Genomic DNA, 20,078 nt, shown 5'->3' with positions numbered 1-20,078 from the left:
CAAGTATGAGGTTTTCTTTTGTTTTAGATTATTTTATATCATTTGGTGATTTCTGTTTATATTATTAATATATTTTTAGGACCACCAACTAAATTAACGTTAGATTAAAAATTAAGGCAAATTATATATTAAGGCCTTGTTTAGCCTATTGTAGAAGGTGTGTTATTTTTTTTTTTTGGTAAAAACAACTAGGAATATTAAAGATTTAATGTGAAGAAGATTTTTAAATAGGCTACCAGGCCAGGCTAGGCTTTTAAAAAGGTCAGGCTGAGCCAAAATAAAAGCCTTTGATAGGCTATAAGCCAGGCTCAGGCCTCAAAAATTAATCGTAGGCTAGGCTCAGGCCTTTTAAAGCCTGGTCTGGCCTGGCCTATTCCCACCCCTAATAGTATACAATAAATTACGGCATACAAAAAGATACCAGGCTATAACCGAAGTGACAGTGGACTGCCCAACATCTCAATACAAACCGGAACCAGAAAAGTGGCTTAAAGGCCAACAACCCATTCACGATTCCTGTACGAGCACCAGCATGTATGGAGCAACATGTACATCATGTGCCAGAGCCACCATCCAGGTTTGACAAACAAGGCAGCGGGGAATTTATCCACTCATACAGGGAATATCCCTACCTCTGTATGCTTCTCCTATATAGGAGCATTTTGCACCTTTTATGAATAAGAAGGAATTTATTCAGTAAAATCTCTGTTTTCTCTCTTATATTTCTGGAGGTATCGTCCCTGACCTCTAATTCAGGGATAAATTTATTAGTTTCCTACCCCTATCATTTGGTGTTTTTAATTGTTCCCTCCCATAGCCGACAACACCGTTCCCAAACCATTGCTCGCCTAAAGGATGTTGTCCTCCAACTCACCAATACTCAGAGCTCCCTCCATTCAAAAATTGATGACCCTATCCAACGTATCTCCTCCCTTGGAGGACACACCTTTGACCATGAATCCACCCCCACTCCTACCCCGCACCGAAATCTACGTCACATGAAGCTCGATGTTCCATATTTTGACAATTTCAATGTTGTGTCGTGGATTTTCAAGATATCCTATTTTTTTATTATCATGACACCCGTGATGAGGAGAGCATTCAAATCACCTCCTTCTACATGGATTGTTTGGTACTCAACTGGTTTCGATGGGTGTTTCGCAATGGCCAAATTTCCTCTTGACCCGAATTTGTTTTTGCGTTGGAGATGTGTTTCACCGTCCTATTACAACGACCCGAAGGGTGCCCTCTTCAAGCTCATTCAATACAAATTTGTCAACCAGTACCTCTCCTCTTTGGAGAGCTCGAAGAATTGGATAGTGGGACTCCCTCCACATTTTTTTCTAAGCTAGTTTATTTCCAAGCTAACATCAGACATTTGCTGCGAGGTTCAAGCTTTACAACCATTGTCTCTAATTCAAGCCGTTATTTTGGTCAAACTTCAGGAGGATATGCTCCTCGATGCCAAACACTCGTTTCGGCCTCATCTTACCCCGCCATCATTTTCCCCGACTCTTATTTCCTTCATTCAACCATCCCAACAACCTCTACTTCCAACCCCACCCAAAACCCCTTTCGGTCATCTCACTCCGACCCAGTTAGTTGAATGGAGCGATAAAGGGCTTTGATATTATTGTGGCGGCTTCTTTAGCAAGAGCCATCGTTGTTAGCCCCATCTCTTCTTGATTATGGAGGATGATGCTACCTTTGTCTTCTAGCCATTTTTGCCTCTCTTGTTTTTGACACTATGGAGGATAAACCAAATTCCGACCCCAATCCTAACCTCAGTGGCTCTTGCACTCACTTTGCTTGGATCATTTTTAAGCATTATTAAGATAGATGGCTTTTGAAACTCTTTATGTTTCTAGCACGGTCAATGACCAACCCATCACCATTCTCATCGATGGAGTAAGCACCTATAATTTTATCCAGGATAAGGTGGTTCATTCTCTAAATCTCAAGGGCCAACCCACTACCCCCTTGAGTGCTTTAGTGAGCAATGGACACCAATTTCTATGCAATAGTGTTTCAAAAGGGGATCTAATCCATATTCAGTTCTAGTTTTTTACTCAGGACCTCTATGTTTTGTCATTGGTTGGTGCTAACGTTGTTTTTGGTGCAGACTAGCTCAAGGATAATAAAATGGTGGAATTGAAGGGCTTATCCAGTTAAGGCCCAACTAAAATGACCCATCACCAAGTCAAGTGCCTTCTTCACACAAATCGAGCCTATGCGTTCTTCCACCTACAGCTCATTCCCTCTAAGCCACACCCACCTAACCCACTCGTTGAAACCCTCACACAAACCTCAGCCATACAACAACTTCTCACCCAATCTTCCTTACTTTTTACTGAACCTAAGACCCTTCCTCCACCCCGCACACGGACCACTCTATTTATCTTTTCCTCAACGCCAAACCCGCCAATGTTTGTCCTTACCGCTACCCCTACTTTCAAAAGCAAAAGATTGAATGGAAAATAGACCGAATGGTTTGAAATGGAGGTTTTGTGTCAATTTCAGAGTGCTCAATGCAAACACTGTCAAGTATCGTTTCCCCATCCTCACCAACGACAAGTTACTAAAAAATCTGGGTGCCATAAATTGGTTTTCCAAACTCAACCTGGCTTAGGGATCATTTCACCAAATCCTCGTGAATGTTGATTAGTCTTCTAAAGCCCAATCAACGTTTCAATCCCTCAAAATTTCCATGACACAGGCTCTTGTATTGGCTCTCCCCAATTTCTAAAATCCTTTTGTCCTCAAAATTGACACCTTTGGTACTGGAATAGGAGTTGTTTTGATGCAATGCAACCACCCTATTTCCTTCTTAAGTAAGCAACTCTACCCCAAGTTGCTCCGCTCTTCCACTTATATGTATAAACTTCATGCCATCACTATGACAATGAAACGTTAGCAGTAGTATCTTTTAGGCCTTCCTTTTATCATCCTCACAAACCACCGCACTTTGAAGGGTTTGATCACTCCGTCTACCTAAACTCCGGAGTGACATACATATTTGGCAAAATTGATTGGCTACAATTATAGCATCCAACATAAATCAGGGAAGCAGAACATTGTCATTGACACTTTATCTCGCGTCCATGAGCCCCCTCTTATGCCTGGTGCTTCTGGATTCTCTCTATGCCCCATTTTAGCTTCTTGGATGGCCTTTACAAGGAACTGGCTAACACTAATGAGTTCCTTAATCTATGCCAAGTCGTGCTTCATGCCCCAATAATCACCCTGATTTTCACCTTTGTTAGGGTACCCTACTTTTCAAAGGTTATATTTGGCTAAATCGCATCAATTCTTTCATTCCCCTATTGCTGTAAGAATTTCATTCTTCATCCCTCGAGGGCCATATGGGTTTTGCCAAGACTTTCAGTCACATTACAGACAATTTTTATTGGGCTGGTATGCGTCAAGATGTGAAGTGCTTTATCTATGAGTGTCCCACTTATCAAGTCACCAAGTATGCTACTCAAAACCCTTCGGGGTTATTGCTTCCAATCCCTCCTCCTTCTGCTCGTTAGGAGGAATTATCACTTAACTTCATCATCTATTACCTCTTTTTCAAGGGGGCACCATGATTTTGGTGGTGGTGGACCGCTTCTCCAAAGGGACACATTTCACCATGTTTTCGACAAGCTTCACAGCTCATCGAGTTGCTCAGGTGTTCCTAGACTATGTTTGCAAGCTCCGCGGCATTCCTTAAAGCCTTATTTCTAATAGGGATCCTGTCATCATGAGTCTCTTTATTTAAGCTTAGTGGTACCTAGCTTTGAATGAGCACAACTTACCATCCTCAGAGTGATGGTCTGACTAAGGTTCTGAATCATGTCCTAGAACAATGCCTTTATGTTATGTTCATCATAAACCAACCTTATGTGGTAAATTCCTAAGTCGTATGGAGTGGTGTTACAACACCTATGTTCATTTCACTACTGGCATTTCACCTTTTCAAGTTAGTTGTGGCAAAACTCCTCCTAGTGTGCCTCATTACATTTAGGGTACCTTTACAGTGGAAGTAGTTGTTGACTCTTTCTTGGTTTCTCGAGGCGAGCTACTCCATTCCTTGCGTCACAAGTTGATTAAAGCCCAACAATCCATGAAGGTTTCTACGGATGCCCATTGCAAGGATGCTTCGTATTCTTTGGGGGGATTGTAACACCCCATTTTTTGTAAAATAAATTAAAGGATTTTATTTAAAAATAAATAGAGTTTTAGGAAAATAATGAGATTTTTGTAATTAAATAAATAAGGAGAAATATTTTTATTAATTAAAATAATGATTTTAAGGTAAATAAAATAAATATATGTTCTTAGAAAATAAAAAGGATGTTTTATTTATTCATTTGATATAGAATAAAATAGAGTTCATTTTTATAAAATAATAAAATAAAATGAAATAAATAATATGCTGAGAGTACTCTAGTTATAAATAGAGACATATTAGGTCAGTTTTTAAATTTACAATATGTCTCTACGCTCTTTCTTCTTCTCAAATTTGTTTTCCCTTCTCCCTATCCTAAAACCCTCTCTTTTTCCCTCATACACCCAAATCTATCCCAGTAAAACTATGATCTCAGACTCGTTAACTGTTGGATCATTGTGAAATTCGAACAACAGGTTTGAAACTCATTTTGACACATCGCCACCATTGGGATTTTCAAAATAATATTTGCAAAGAGATAAATGTCCCTCACACGGAGAAAGTGAAATGGAGGCTCAAATCCCTTCTCCTTCTCTCTAACACTTGGAAACCCTAGTAGAACAACTAGAGGAAAAGCTTGAGGGGTCTTAAGAAACCACTAGAGATGTCGTTATCACTATCAAACTACACACGTGAGCCTGCTTAGAGGCAAGGGATGAGTTTATCGCAATTGGGGTTAGAATGAACATGTGTAGGGATCCTTAGAGGATCAAATTGTGGTTTATTTTGAAATGTTTATTGTATTATAATTCTTCCTTTATGATTATAATTACAATATCATTGTATTTGATGGACCAATCAATTCGTTGATGTGAATTGGTTGATAAAATTGAGTGCTCTTGGTGTTTTTGTGTTTTTGACCTATGATTTTGATTCCTTTGATTTTGATATGATTATGCAAAATTGTTTAAGGGGTTTTACTCTCCATGTTGTGAGAAACATTTTTGTATAATTTGTTTGTGTTTTGGACAAGATTTACTATATTAGTGTGATAAGTTGTTATATTGAGACCATGAAATTGTGATTGAAATTGTATGTAAGGGATAATTTGAGCATGTGTTAATCTGTGGGATACACGTGAACATGTGATGGTGGATTGTGTCATTGTGAGATGTTAAATTGTGGACATGGGATATGGTTGTGAATAAGCGTGTGGTTAATACTTGATGTGACAATACTTGTCTTGTGAGTTGTGAATTATGCAATAATCCGACTGGTGTTTACCTTGAGAAAAGTATTTATGCGCGAGGTGTTAAAAGGAAAGTGTAGGGTTCGAAGTTAGAAACCTGAATTGTTAAATTGTAGCGCAATGTGTTAAACACTTAAACGTGTTTGAAAACAAGTGTGAGGTCGTGGGTATTGTATAATTCATGAGTAGTGTTTACGTGCAAAAGTTGTTTTAGGGGTTGGACCTGAATTAGGAAGGTGAAGCCCTTACGGATTCTTTAGAGTCTAGGGCTTGGGGGTAAATACAATCAGTTTGAGTACTCATTTAAGCATATGTTGATCTCATATGGTTGGAGTATTCTCGCAAAATAGAGTGATCCTGACCGATCACCTTATGATTTTACTTAGTGAAAATGGTTTGACATACTCATTGTGTGGTGTGTCTTGTTATGTACTCCTAAGCACCCTAGTGTTGTTTTTCACTGGCATGGTACCACATTGCATATAGGCTCAAGTCTTAGTATAATTGTAGCATAACGCTCTATGAATTGTTTATTATGAAATTGGTTAGTGTTGTTACGTCTTGAGTCGAGTGTGTGATTCATGTGAAATTTGATTAGTAATTGAAAAATGAATTTTAAATGATAAAGTGATGAAGTGACGTGGATTGTATTAAGTTGAGCTATATTATAAATATTTCTAAAATGTATTTTGTTTATGTTTTTGTTTATTTGTATTTTGTTTAGAAATGTGATAACTCACTCCCTATGTGTTGTTTGTGTTTAGATCTTATAGTGATGATCTCGAACCTTGTGTTCAAGGGAGCAGATGACTAGATAGATGACTTTAAAGAACCATGTACTAGAGAACGTTGGGATACAATGTTCTGATAAGATATGACATTGGGATATGAATTTCTGTTTTAATTGCATGATGTTCCAAACATGTTATTTTACCTTATTTATTCTGCTTCTTAACTTGAGTTCTTTTATAAACTTGGATGGTCTTATTTTGAGCCGAAGATGTTTTTAATAAGTTTTATTTTGTAATAGTGAAGCAAATGTGACATTTTTACCCACGTGAATTTGTTTAAGTGATTTGAATAAAATTGATTTAATTAAATTCTGGATTTTTATATGTTTTTCTTAATTATATTTATGTCGAGGTAGAGGGTGTTACAGGAATTGTGTCTATGTCAAACTCATACCTTATCGCCAACTTTCCCTCCATGAATCCAAATACCAAAAGTTGAGTAAAATGAATTATGGCCCTTTCCAAATTACTAAGGTGATCAATCTTGTGGCCTATCATTTGGGGTTACCTATCTCGGCCAAAATCCTTCATATGTTCCATTGCTTTTTTAAGACACACTATGGTCCTATCACTTCTTAGCAACCGCTACATGAAATCTTCAATGAGGGCAAGCCTTTGATCCACCCTTTATCCATTTTGGACTCCAAATTGGATAGTTTTGTGGTTCCTCCTTCCCAACTTGTTCTGGTTCAATAGTAAGGACTACCACCAAAAGACACTTCGTGGAAGGACTGGTTTACTCTCAAGGACTCCTTCCACCTTGAGGACAAGGTATTTCTCCAAAAGGGTGGGAATGATAGTACACCTATTCCTAATGGTCAATTCCAAATGTTACAAGTATGGGTGTTGATGTTGGGCCTCATATGGATGATGATGATGCAATCAATTAAGGGAAGTCCCAAGCGCATAAAGCTAGAGACCTAGAGGATGAAAAGATTTTATTCACTAAGATTTAGATTCTCTGAATCTAGAAATCATGTGAGTCCTTAGGTGTCATGTAATGTGCTGTCAGCCAATCATTGATTCTGTTAAGAGTTTGTTATTTTTCCTTCTATATGTTTCTCCTATATAGGAGCATTTTGCACCTTTTATGAATAAGGAGTTTATTAAGTAAAATCTATGTTTCTCTCTTATATTTATGGAGGTATCATCCCTGGCCTCCAATTCAGGGATAAATATATGTTATAGTTTCCTACCCCTATCATCTGCCCCTCACCATGCTCGAGTGTTGCCAGAAATTAATGTACAAGTGGGTCTTCCGGCAAAGCCAAGTCAAGATCTAACCAATTATAACATGATTTTCAAAGTCTATCTGCTACATAGCACGAGAAGAGAAGATGATTCCTTGTCTCCACCCCTTACCACAAAATGGACACCTAGCATCTTCAACCACCACATGTCTCTTTAGAAGGTTTTCCTTGGTGGGAAGCCTCTGCGAAAGGGGTATCAAAGAGTGATTGTGCACTTGAAAGTGTGATATGACCAAGACAGCTTATCGTGCCAAAAGCTTAATTAAGTTGTTAACTAGGTGCAACTCTTGATAGATAACACTTCATATCTAATGTGGATCATTCCCTATTTACGTCATTAAGCATAGGCCACTAGGTTGAACCCAAGGAAGACCTAACATGCACCATGTCGCCCTTTGGGCATATCATTCCTTCCCTCTTAGAGAAAATTCACCCTCAAACCTCGAGATAATTGGAATCATGTCAAACCTATTTCGAACTTCATTGACTCTAAAATATGTTATATGCTCAAAGGGTTCTAAGGATTCATGCTGGGTCTGTGGATTGAGTTCAACCTAGTGGCCCATGCATCATGGCTTAAATAGGGATGAGCTTGCGTTATATGTCAATAGTAGATTCTCTGCTAACAACTTAAACTCTTAACGTTGTGGTAAGCGTTCTTTCTCATGTCAAAGTGTTGACGAAACTTGTGTCTACCTAATAATTGCTATTATTACATGAAAGGGCACGTTGCATTGTGTATACAATGTGCCTAGCAATCCTAGGATCATGGAATCTTATTTTTCCTTGGCAAGGAGAGTAGTCTCTATGAGTAAAATCACTAAGATCGAGGCTATTGGCCTCCAACTACTGTTCAGTCAAAACATGTTCTGAAAGTTCATTCCATAATAAATTGATAGATTCAAAATTTAAAGATCATTTGACTTAAGAAAATATTTTTTATTTTTATTTTTAATTACTAACATGTTAATTTATTTTATTTTATATTGTACTTATAAAAATTTATATAAAAAATTGTAAAAAATTATATAAAAAATAGTGAAAATATTTTTTTTTGTTTTTACTATTTTTTATTTTTTAAAGATGAAATAAAATAAAAAAAAACTATGATATTTTTGTAATTACAAAAAATGTTTTCTCAAATGTAACAGTCTTAGACGATTTGTTATTTTTATTATTTTGCAGAATATTGATTGTACCGAGTTCAGAACCTATAATTAATCTCATGCACGCATATATTGTTCAAATTAAAGCCTTTACTAACAGGTTGACACATACCAGTGGGTACAAACGATTTATTTCTTTTAAGTATTAAAATAACTCAACTTGTACACAATTTTTCATAACTTGTCAGTCCTCGATCATCATTTTACGTACAAACATTATTTTATTTTATTTTTCCTTATTGAGATTTTGGCAAGACTATCGTATTAAGTTAAACAATGAAAATAAAATATCATTTGCATATGAATTAGTGTGATAATTAATAAAATTAATAGATTATGAGCGTCGAAAGATTAAGTAATCAAAATTAGAGATAATTAAATAAAAATAAAAAGAATAAAGAAAAAAAATTGGTTTAGGAATTTTATCAAGCACTTGCTGAACACACAAAATTTGGTCTACATCAAATGAATGAAATGGTTAGGATTTAATTTCATTGTACTTCCTAACATACAATCAACATGTTTTCTTATTCAATTGAGTCTACATTATCATCAACCCATCAATTTATCCCAACCTTAATTTCTTAAGCCAAAAAATATAAGTTCCTTGAATTTATTATCTATCCTTTAAAATAGCATAATTGTTAACTCGTTGACAAGTATATTAATTGCACCATTTATTAGTCAAAAATTGACTATCAAATTAGCTCATATTTCACAGTTATCAATAACTAAATAACTTGCATTAAGAAAAAAAGGTTTAGCACTGATCAATTCTCTTTATCCTATCCCTAGCATAAAGAAAATTAATTGTCTTCTTCACAATTAATCATAGAATCATACAAATAGTTGATCAAGCTATAAACAAGCATAAAGCATGAAAGAAGAAATAATAACAATACTTTTATTGAATAGAAACAAACGTAAAAATTACATGGATGTAGGTCTCTAAATACATTAAACCCCAATATACCTAATCATTCTTGAGACATCTTCATTGCTTGGTCTTGGCTTCAACAAAGTTCCGATAGAACACAAGATAACAAACCAAAGATCAAGCGAAAAGGGATAAACTAGAAAATCCTAGTTAAAATGAACATAAACAAAATGCAAAAGCATAGATATCACATAACTGTCTCAAAATGACTACAAAATGTAGGAGCATATGGAAGTTATCATTCCTCAAAATAATTGGTATTAAGTGCATGTTCAAATAAAAGTTTGCAAATTTAAGTTTAGGCCAAACATGTAAACTGAGTTTACAAAAACAACCCAAGTCTTATTTCTACAAAATTGAGTTTCGAGACAAAATTTAATGTGCAAACGTACTTTTAAGGTTAACCAAATATGTCAGAAAACTGAGCGCATTTTGGATTACAGTTTGCAACCTTAAGTTTGTGTTAAAAAGTTTGCAAACTCTGAAAATATCTTAAATCTTGCTTCTCAGTTTTTATGCAAAATTTTACCCTCAAACATGAGCTCAATGTGATTTTTCTCTTGAATACTCTGAAACCACTCCACTAAAAATCCAAATGTATCTTGAGTTTACTCTCTACACTGAATTTGGAGCACCGCAAACAGAAAATTTTACTCTCCATTGAAATCCAATCTTACTATATATATATAGTTGGATATATCTTTGATATATAATGGAAGTTGTATCTTTTTCAAGGTTTTAGAACCATTCTTCTTTCAAGACTGAACCGCACAAGATGAAATTAATTTTCCATCCAATGGTGAGTAATATTTTTCAACAAATTTTATGATTTATTTTAACACAAAATACAATATTTTGAAAGGTTGAAATCAGTGCATTTAAAAATTAAATTAGGGCCTCTACTTCGTCTTTTGTGTGTTGGGAATGCCCCTCAAAAGTGGTAGAATGATGAAGAGAAAACCGTGTTTCCTGCTTGCAAATGGAATCATTTAGTACTTTCTCATGTGCTTAGGGATCCCCACAAAATTAGGTGATTGACGGAGACTATGTGGCCGAGATATCTTTTGAGTAGTTAATACTTAATAATGTACACCCGGCCCATTTTGAGGTATGTGTAGATCGAGGGGAAAGACAAATAAATAGAAATAAATATATAAATATGGTTTTTTATGCATAAATATATTAAACATAACTCATAGATTGGTCATTGGTGTGAAAGAAATATTTTTTTCTTAAATTATCACATTTCTTTATTCCATCCTATTCTTCGATCACCCCTTCTTTTATAATAAAAAATATTGAAAGAAAATTTAAATTATATTTTCTTTTTGGTATAAAAGAGATGTCGGGATAGTATAGGAAAAGTGAGTTAAAATATAAGGACTCAATCTCATTCATGTTAACTTATAGTAACATTCAGTGTTATTGGATGGATTACATAAGATTAAGTATGGTTTATAATTACTCTATTGTTGGGACCCCTTCACCTTTTCTTTTTCCAAGTCCAAAAGTAAAAGCTTTTCACCTTCGCGACCCCTATTTGGACGGACTTGATAATTTGTTGAAAATGTTTATCATTCATTTCGCCATGCTAAATGGCAAATCTTTTGACTGAGTCATTCATTCCTTTCCAAGTTAACATGATTTTCATTTGTACTAAGTACTACGGTTTCCCTTCTCATAAGTTAAGGTTTGGAGCTCAAGGACTTTAGGCCTGAAAATCTTATTCATATTCATCATGGCAACCTAGGATTCAGTAACGTGACAAGATAAATATCTGCTATCTTTTCCAAGCCATCATTTTTTTGGCACATGACTAGTATAAAAAAACGAAAGAACTACGGCCACGCAAAAGGCAAATTCGTAGCATATGCTTACAAGACACAACAAAGTAGTACTGAATAATACACTTGATCTCTTTTTATTGCTACTCTGAATTAGTTACACTTTTACACTTTCTCGTATCTTGGAAAAGAAAAACCACAACTTGTTGCAATTGGGGTTATTGAATAGCCAATCCAGAAAGGTCATGACAATTGACAGGAGAAGCTGTGTTATAGTAGTACATTCCACAAACTGGCTGAATATTCCAATGTAGAAATTAATAAAAGGGCAAAAGAAAATTTTGATATCATAAAATGTAAACAACTACTCCATGGTCTTGATGTGTAGCTGAATACTCCTCTTGATTGAAATTAATTAATGACCATTATTATAATCAACCTAGCTAATTAATGTGTATCATTCCCTTGACAAATTAGCAGCATTTGAGGAAGCACCAACAACTTCTTGATGGTCTTGTGACTGAGGTGGCAATGATAGAATTTGTAATGGGAAGTCCGAAATGATAGCACCATGCTGCTGGGGTGGGTCTGTTGATATAATGTTAATAGGCGGTGCTGGGTTGAGGAACTTGGTAGTGGGGATGATGGAACATCTACAAAGTGGACAAGTGCTGTTTGATTGCAGCCAATGATGTATGCATTCCAAGTGGAACACGTGCTTGCAATAAGGTATCTGTACCAACTCTTCCTTCAGCTCAAATTCCCCCAGGCATACACAACATCTGTTTCAAATTAAATTTGTCACCAACATATATCATATTAATGAAGCCTCATATATGCATCTATCTCTTAGCAAGCTTTATTTAGTTAATTAGCCCAATGAACATTTTATTTTTAATGTTGATGGACATCACTGTATTTTATTAAATCAAATCAAATGTTGAGACTTGAGACATGGAAAAAAAAGGGGACCAGCACATGGAATCCAAGACAGAGCTTCCAAAGTGCTATCCAGCACTTTGTCTACTGAAATTTCCCTGACAAAAGATATAAGCAGTACCTATCGTTGAGATTTTGGTTGTTACCATCCACTTGGGGTTACAGGTGTAGAATTTTTCTATTTATTTTTTTTAGAGTAAAAATTATTTTTAGTTCCTATATTTTTGTTAAATCTTATTTTTAGTCTTTGAATTCGTACAATTTAGTTACTAAATTTTATAATAAAAAAAAAACATATTTATAGTCTCTCCTTAAAGCTTGAAGTTAAAAAAGTGCACAACTTCATAAACTTTCATATTTTCCCCCTTTTTTTATGACTTTATTAATTCTAGCTGGGTGTGAAGACATAAGACACCTTCGTATATGCCTAGTTATAATTTTCTCAGCTGGTACCAGGAGAAAAGGAAATAGAAAAACCATTTTTCAAATATTCTGCTTAACTCTTTTTTACTTTCCTTCCATGTACCTACTTTTCATGAAAATAGTGGATGCCATTAAATATTCTAACTAATTTGTGAATTGAACATTCTGCTGACCATTTTCTCGATCAGCTTTCGAAGAACAACATTCGTTCTTGAGAATACTTTTTAACCATCACATAATAGACATGATGCTGAGAGGTGAAATTACAATATGAAACAACATACATCCAAATTGCATACTGTAGAACACCTTGGCATAATGGATAAATATCAAAGCATATTAAACCGATGACCAAGAGAGACAGAGCATAAAAGCAGAATTAAAAAAAGATATCAATAGCAACAACAGTACAGGTGAATACAAAAAAAAGGAAGAAAAAAAACGATTTACTTACAGTGAATCCCTTGCTAGCAAATCCTCATCAAACAAAATTCTTGGAAGTTTATCCAGGAAATGGAGGGTCAGATCCAAACGACAAGGCTGTGGAATATGAGATTATTAATTTAATCGATCATATATAATTAAAGGATGGTGCAGTACGTGCAAGAAGCTAGCAAGCAAATTAACACATGTAAGTACTTAATTTAATCTATGTTTGGTATTAGAGAGAGGATAATTAAGATAAGACTATTTAAGAGAGTGTTTGTTACTTACTGAGGAATGATAGGGAGAGGTGGTGGGTGGATTGGCAATGGTCCTAGGAAGCAAGTGAGGAGTGGAAGAGAGAGAGGAAGCCCTTCTCTTGAGGTAGAACAAGTAAAACAAGAGAAAGAGAATGATGGAGAAGAGTATTGGAATTGAGAATATGAAGGTTTGGTAAAGCTTCAGCTGAAGTTCCTGTGGATACAGATGTGGAGGAGGGCTAGTTGCAGTTTGTGGAAGACTCATGATTAATCTGTGCAGTACTGCCTCCTAACATGCATTCATAAACCTCTTGCCACTGCAATATATGTTACAATTTCGATCATTTTAAGTACAAAATGTGTAAAATTAATGAAAAACTTCTAGAGTTGTTGTGTTGAATAAGAATAGACATCTTCGGTTGATCACTTACCAAGATATATATTGGTGGGGTGTGATTATCTATTCCGAGAGAATTGCGTTTCTTTGGTGAGTTTCTTTATTTGACAGAAAAATTTGTCGTTGGAATTGGTGTAAATAAAGAGGCAGAAAGATATATGTTGTTGAAATATTTAACTTATTGGTGATGAATTAGAAGGGTATAGTATCAATTAATATTAGCACTGTTACGTGTATATGATTATAATGATATGTATTGATAGCGGCAGTGGTACATATTCTATCTTTTATTTATTTTTTTCAAAATTCTTATTTTCTATATTTTTTTAACTTATCTATTTTAATATCTATTGTTAATAAGTGAATTTTTTAGTTCCTGAAATTTAATAAGTAAATTTTTAAAATTCTGAAGTTTACATTTTAATTTTTAAAAGATTTTTATCGTTAAATATTTTTAATTTCATTATTTAAAAATGTAAACTTTTAAAATTAAAAAAATTAAAAAATTCACTTATTAACTATAGAAACTAAAAAAGATAAATTTAAAACTATTAAAAAATAGATATTCAACCTTTTTCAAATGACGGGACAAGCCCATGACCCTCCACTAAAGTATAGCCTCACGACAAGGTTCTTAAGCCCAGTTGTCTTCAATGTAAATATCCGTATGGGTCCAAACATCTGATATCGCATTCTTTCTGTGTCATTACTAGTGTTATGCTAACTTTTCAGGAAAAAAAAAAGTGCTGGTGCTAGCCTAGTACGTGCTGCTAACTTGTCGACACTAATTGAATTACCTCAAAGTGACTTCATCATCAAAAGGTTCGATTCATGAATTAGAAAATCTGTTTGTTAAACTTTTTTTTTTTTTGGAAAAATGTAAATTATATTGCAGTGTAAACAGGACATACCCCGCAGCAAGCAAAACAATAGGCACCCTAACACACAAGAAAGGCCTATGCCTAAAACCCCATGAGCATTATCCTAAGAAAAATACAATAGGTGTGAATGTTTATACACAAGGAATTTGATCTTGTTAATTACATCAATTACAGAAAAAAGGTGAATTCTCAAAAAGTAAAAGGTTCCTAAACATCCAAGTGCAGTAAACTGTAGTTGTCAAAGCCAAGCACCGAAATTTGCCCCAAGTACCAAAGGTGGCTCTACCCCAAATGAGGGAATTGATAGTGCGTTGTAATGAAATCGTTTGCCTATGGAGAGGAATCCAATCACGGATATTGGCCCAGACTTAGAGGGAGATTCTGCAAGAAAAGAACAAATGAGCATGGGATTCTGCTTAAGTTCTGCACAAAGGACAGAGTAAACCCTTGTTCAAGAAAGCAGCTCGGTCTAAAGTGAGCAGATGGTTCTTGATAGCAAGCCATAAGATAAAAGACATCTTGGGAGGAATGGCAGGATTCCAAACATTAGAATTCCAATTGACAGTCGGCTTGGCCCCTCTGATGTAGTCATAAGCCTTCCCAGCAAGCAACTGCTCATTGCTACTCCAAGAGTTGAGAGTTTGCTTGGCAGCCTCCACATTGCCTTCTTTGATGGTAATAATGTCCCCGGTGTGTATGATCTTCTTAATCAAAACTAAATCTGAAGTTGAACTAATGAAGTCCCAAACATTGCCTCCTTTAAAATAATTATGGTGGACCCATCAAATCCAAAAAGAGTCCTTTTTTGAATGAAAGTCCCAAAGAATACGGGAAAGGAGAGCAAGGGTTCTAGTATTTTAGGTTGAAGAGTCTCAATCCCCCCTCTTTCTTGGGGGAATAGATATCAGACCAAGCTACTAAGGGCTTGTTTTTATCCACCTCAACTTTGCCCCAAAGAAAGTTGTGGCAAGAAGCATTGATACGGTCTAGAACGGATTGAGGTAAAGGAAAGACACCCATCCAAAAGTTGGCATGACAACTCTAATTAGCTCAACCTTCCCTGCATAGGAGAGAGTTTTGCTGCTCCAACCCTGAATAAGGCTTGTAATATGAGAAAGCTGGGGAGCATAGTTTCAGACATTGAGTCTGGAAGATAAAAGGGGAACACCCAAGTATCTAAAAGGGAAGCAGCCTAAACTAAATCTAGTGAGTTGCTGGATATCTGAAAGAACATCTTGGACCACTTCCGCTGAGTAAATGGCTGACTTGTTGGTGCTGATAGATAGCCCTGAAACATTACAAAAGTGTTGGAGCTTAGCAAATATTGCTGAAACAGAAGGCAAGTCTCCTCTGAACAAGAGCGTAATGTCATCTGCGAAGGCCAAGTGTGAAAGTTGAACAACAACACAAGTTGGGTGAAACTGAAAGTTGATGTTATCCTTGAGGCTTTGAAGATCCCGGGAAAAATATTCCAGACAGAGAACAAAGAGGCAAGGGGAAAGAGGATCCCCTTGCCTTAATCCATGTTGACCTTTGAAATGACCATAGATGGATCCATTGACCACCACACTAAACGAAGTGGTAGTGATACATTCCATAATCCAGGAACAAAACTGAGCTGGGAAACCCATAGACTTAAGCATCCAATCCAAGAACTTCCAAGAAATGGAATCGTATGCCTTATGTAAATCAATCTTCAAGAGGCATCTAGGAGAAATTCTCTTGCGAGCATATTTGCGAAGTAGCTCTTGAACAAGGAAAGTGTTGTCCATCATTTACCTATTCTTTCGAAACGCAGATTGGGATGCACCAATAATATGCTCCAGCACCGAGACTATTCGATTGGCCAAAATCTTAGAAATAATCTTGTACAACAAATTGCAACAAGAGATCGGTCTAAAATGGTTCACTTGGGATGCTTGGTCAGACTTTGGAATGAGAGCAATAAGAGCATGGTTGATTTGTTTTAGTAGTTTGCCTAACATAAAGAACTCATTAACAGCAGCAAAAATGTCATCCCTTATGATGTTCCAAGCCTTCTTAAAGAATAAGGCATTGTAGCCATCAGGACCCGGCGCTTTATTGTTGTCCATCCTTAAAATAACATTCCAGATATCTTGCTTGGTGGGGCTAAGTAAAGAGGCAAAGCAATCAATGGGAACTTTAGGACCCGAGTTGCAGACTGCTAAAGAGGTAGGATGATGCAGATCCTGAGCACTAAATAAAGCCTTGAAATGATTGACAAAGGCATTAGCAATTTCGGATTAAGAGGATGTGCTTTGAACGTTATCCAACTTTATTGCAACGATAAAAAGATTGTGCCTGTTACGCTTAATTAAAGCGTGGAAAAACTTGGAACACTTGTCTGCTTGCAAAAGGTACCTATTTTTTATAAGCTGAGCTACATTCCTTGACTCTGTTTTCCTAAGTAGGATAACCTGACCTCTTGTACGGTTAACCTGCATGAGAAGGGATGAATCAAAAGGATTCTGTTGGAGGGAATTGAGCAATCTATTATATTCGGCTTCAGCTTGTTCCACCCGGTTAGCAATGTGACTGAATTCTTGTTTAAAGAGAAGCTTCATAGGAGATTTAAGAGTTTTTAGTCTCTTGCAAACTTTAAACATGCAACATCCAGAAACTTGATGACTCCAGCCATCTGAAACAATGCTCAGAAAATTTGGGTGATCCACAATTGCATTATTGAATTTAAAGGGGGAATTACCTTTGGGCACCAACACCTTTGTGGTCACCACTAAAGGAGCGTGGTCAAAAATTGATTCAAAACCCACCACTTCGCAAGAAGAGTTTTCAAAAGAGTTGAACCAGAGCTGATTGCAGAAGGCCCGGTCTAGTTTGCTCCAAACTCTACCATTAGTCCAGGTATACATGGACCCATGACTGTTAAGGTTCCCCAGCCCAAGATTAGAACAATAGTCAGCAAAATCCTACATCCCATAAGCACTGATGTCAACGCCATTGAACTAGTCATTGGGAGAGAGGATACTATTGAAATCTCCTATAAGGAGCCAAGGGCAATTCAGAGAAGCACTAATGTTGCTCAGGTTAACCCACAAAGACCTTCTAGCCATCACTGAGTGGAGATATATATGAAGGAAACTTGGAACTGCTTGCTTGTTACTTTACAGACAATGGAGCAGTGAATCAACTGAGCAGAGGATTACAAGACCGAGAGAGTAACTTTAACATATTTCCAAAGGATAAGAATCCAACCAGCATTCTGAGAAGCAAAGTTGTGAGAGAAATTCCAATCTCCAAACTTTCTTTTCATGGTGTCCTCCACTGATATAGTATTCAACTTTGTTTCCAGAATAGCCATCACATTAACTCCCTTGTTACGAAGGAATTTTTGCATCGCATGATGCTTCAAAGGCAAATTAAAGCCTCTGATGTTTCAAGAAGCGATAATCATTGGTTTGGATAGGAAGGAACCTCCCCGGCACGGTTTCTTATTTTGTTAGACGCTCCTTTCTCTTACTCTAACTGAATCTGCTTACTAAGAGATCCCTGCTATATTAGCACTTTCTTCCCTATTTTTTGGGGTTTGGTTTTTACCCGAACAAACCCATCACTAGGATCTTCAGTTGAGTCTTGATGCAAAGAACTTTTGGAATTCTCAACTCCAAAAATATCAAAAGGAGTTTGGAGAGCAGGAATATTATTAGTTGCTTGTGGTTGCTGCATGCAAGGCTAAGTGGACAGTCCAGCCTGGTCTTCCTTGGGTTTCCCAGAGGGATTATTAGGATTGGTCTTTGTAAAAGCTACCACCTCAGCATCATGAGACTGAACAGAGGGAGAAACTGTTGTAGGCCCTTCTGATGTGGTTGTTCTGTTATCTTGCTTAACTATAGAAGTAACTTTGCACTTTGCTAATCGATGCCCAATCATTTTGCAGTGGGTACAAAAGGATGGTTTGTTCTCGTATTCAATCTTTTAGATGAAGGTCTGACCGATGGGAAGTTTAAAGTGGACCTCTTCAATAAGATCTAAGGGGACCTATCGTGGTTTGTTCTCGTATTCTCTTCAATAAGATCCCTTAGAGGCAGTGAGGTGGTCTATACGTATGGGGGAACCTATCATGGACAGAATTTTTCCTAGAGCTTAGGGATTCCATAACTCTAGGGGAAGGTTCCGGAGTTTAACCCAGACTGGTATTTTGCTCAGTTCCTCATTACCAAAATCGAAGAAAAGAGGCATAACTTTCAGCAAAATGGGCCTTTGGAAGATGAAGTAGGGGCCTGCAGATAGCACATGAGTCATATCATCTTTTGAATCAAATTTGAATACAAGTCAACCGCTTTCATGGGTAGAATATGAGAACTTTACGCCCCATTTCTGAAAGCATTCCAGTAGGGCTTTTTTTCCTAGGAAACGGCCTGCTACATAGCCTATAAGGTTGTGTCCCCACACCTCTTCCAGGGGCTGAAAATCATCTTCATCAAGTAATACTATATCTTCAGAAGATGGAGGGGAAAATTTCAGGCCAAATCCCTTAGAAGGCTTTTTGTTGTCCTTGAACAGATTAATTCAAGGCATGGAAGCCTCTCTGTTGCCAACTTAAGGATTAGAATCAGAGCCACTAGAAGGAAAGGTGTCTTCTTCCGTGGATGAGTCATCTTCTCCAAGAGTGCAGGAGTCATCTGGGGATGTTTCAGTACCTACAGGACAACCAGGCATTTTAACAAACACCTGGTGTGCTGGAACTCTGGTTGATGCAAAAAGTGACCCAGACTTTTTATCGAACACCTGGGGTGCGGTATTTTCCTGTGAAGCCAGACAAGCAGATGTAGTGTCTTGGCCTCCACCAATGCCACCAGACAAACCAGTAGAGGGAGACTCCTAAGTTTCGCCTGACCCAGAAGTCGTACCCATTAATGGTGACTGGGTAACTTTTTTCGTTTTCTGGCCGTTGGCTTTTTCCATCAGGTGCCTAGCAAGGTTTGCAGGTTAGCATCTGCTAGGAATAGACAGAAAATCCAAGGCCTCAAGAAGAATGGAAGGAGCATAGAAGAAGAATCACTGCCTAGGTGCAGGCTACAGCAGGATCGTCCTGGTCAGATCAAGAACGACGAGAATAATTCCTGGTCAACAATCGTGGCTGGAGATAAGGATTATGAGAACAACCAATGTCACGTGAAGCTTGGACTTGCTCTCCAACGGTGGCAAGGCCATTGGGAGACGCCCAAGGAGGGGGAGAGGTGACTGACTGAGGACTGAGAGCTCTTTCTTATATCATAATCTAACAATATTGTTTGTTAAACTTGATCAGCAATATTGTTTGTTAAACTTGATCGTATGCTAGTAGGCACTTGAAAGTTGGGATTGGTTCATTAATTTTGTGCCATGGTCTTGCACTTGACGAATCCTTATCCATGCTACATAGTTCATGTACATATGAGAGATT

The 20,078-nt window shown here is 36.8% G+C and overlaps 1 protein-coding gene across 1 annotated transcript; it reads right to left on the bottom strand.

Annotated features, from left to right (window-relative positions):
- Window positions 1–11,438: 11,438 nt before the first annotated feature.
- LOC114382021 (probable E3 ubiquitin-protein ligase RHA4A) lies at window positions 11,439–13,909 on the bottom strand. Its single transcript, XM_028341254.1, has 4 exons — window positions 13,807–13,909; window positions 13,407–13,692; window positions 13,147–13,232; window positions 11,439–12,112 (listed from the first exon to the last, which is right to left on the bottom strand). The coding sequence occupies exons 2-4, from the start codon at window positions 13,638–13,640 to the stop codon at window positions 11,788–11,790; spliced, it is 645 nt and encodes a 214-aa protein (XP_028197055.1). The 5' UTR covers window positions 13,641–13,692; window positions 13,807–13,909; the 3' UTR covers window positions 11,439–11,787.
- Window positions 13,910–20,078: the final 6,169 nt, after the last annotated feature.

Source organism: Glycine soja, chromosome 13, assembly GCF_004193775.1.
Source record: "Glycine soja cultivar W05 chromosome 13, ASM419377v2, whole genome shotgun sequence".
Lineage (NCBI taxonomy): Eukaryota > Viridiplantae > Streptophyta > Magnoliopsida > Fabales > Fabaceae > Glycine > Glycine soja.
The sequence above is the reverse complement of the archived record's forward strand: the minus strand, read 5'-3'. Positions and strand labels throughout refer to the sequence as shown.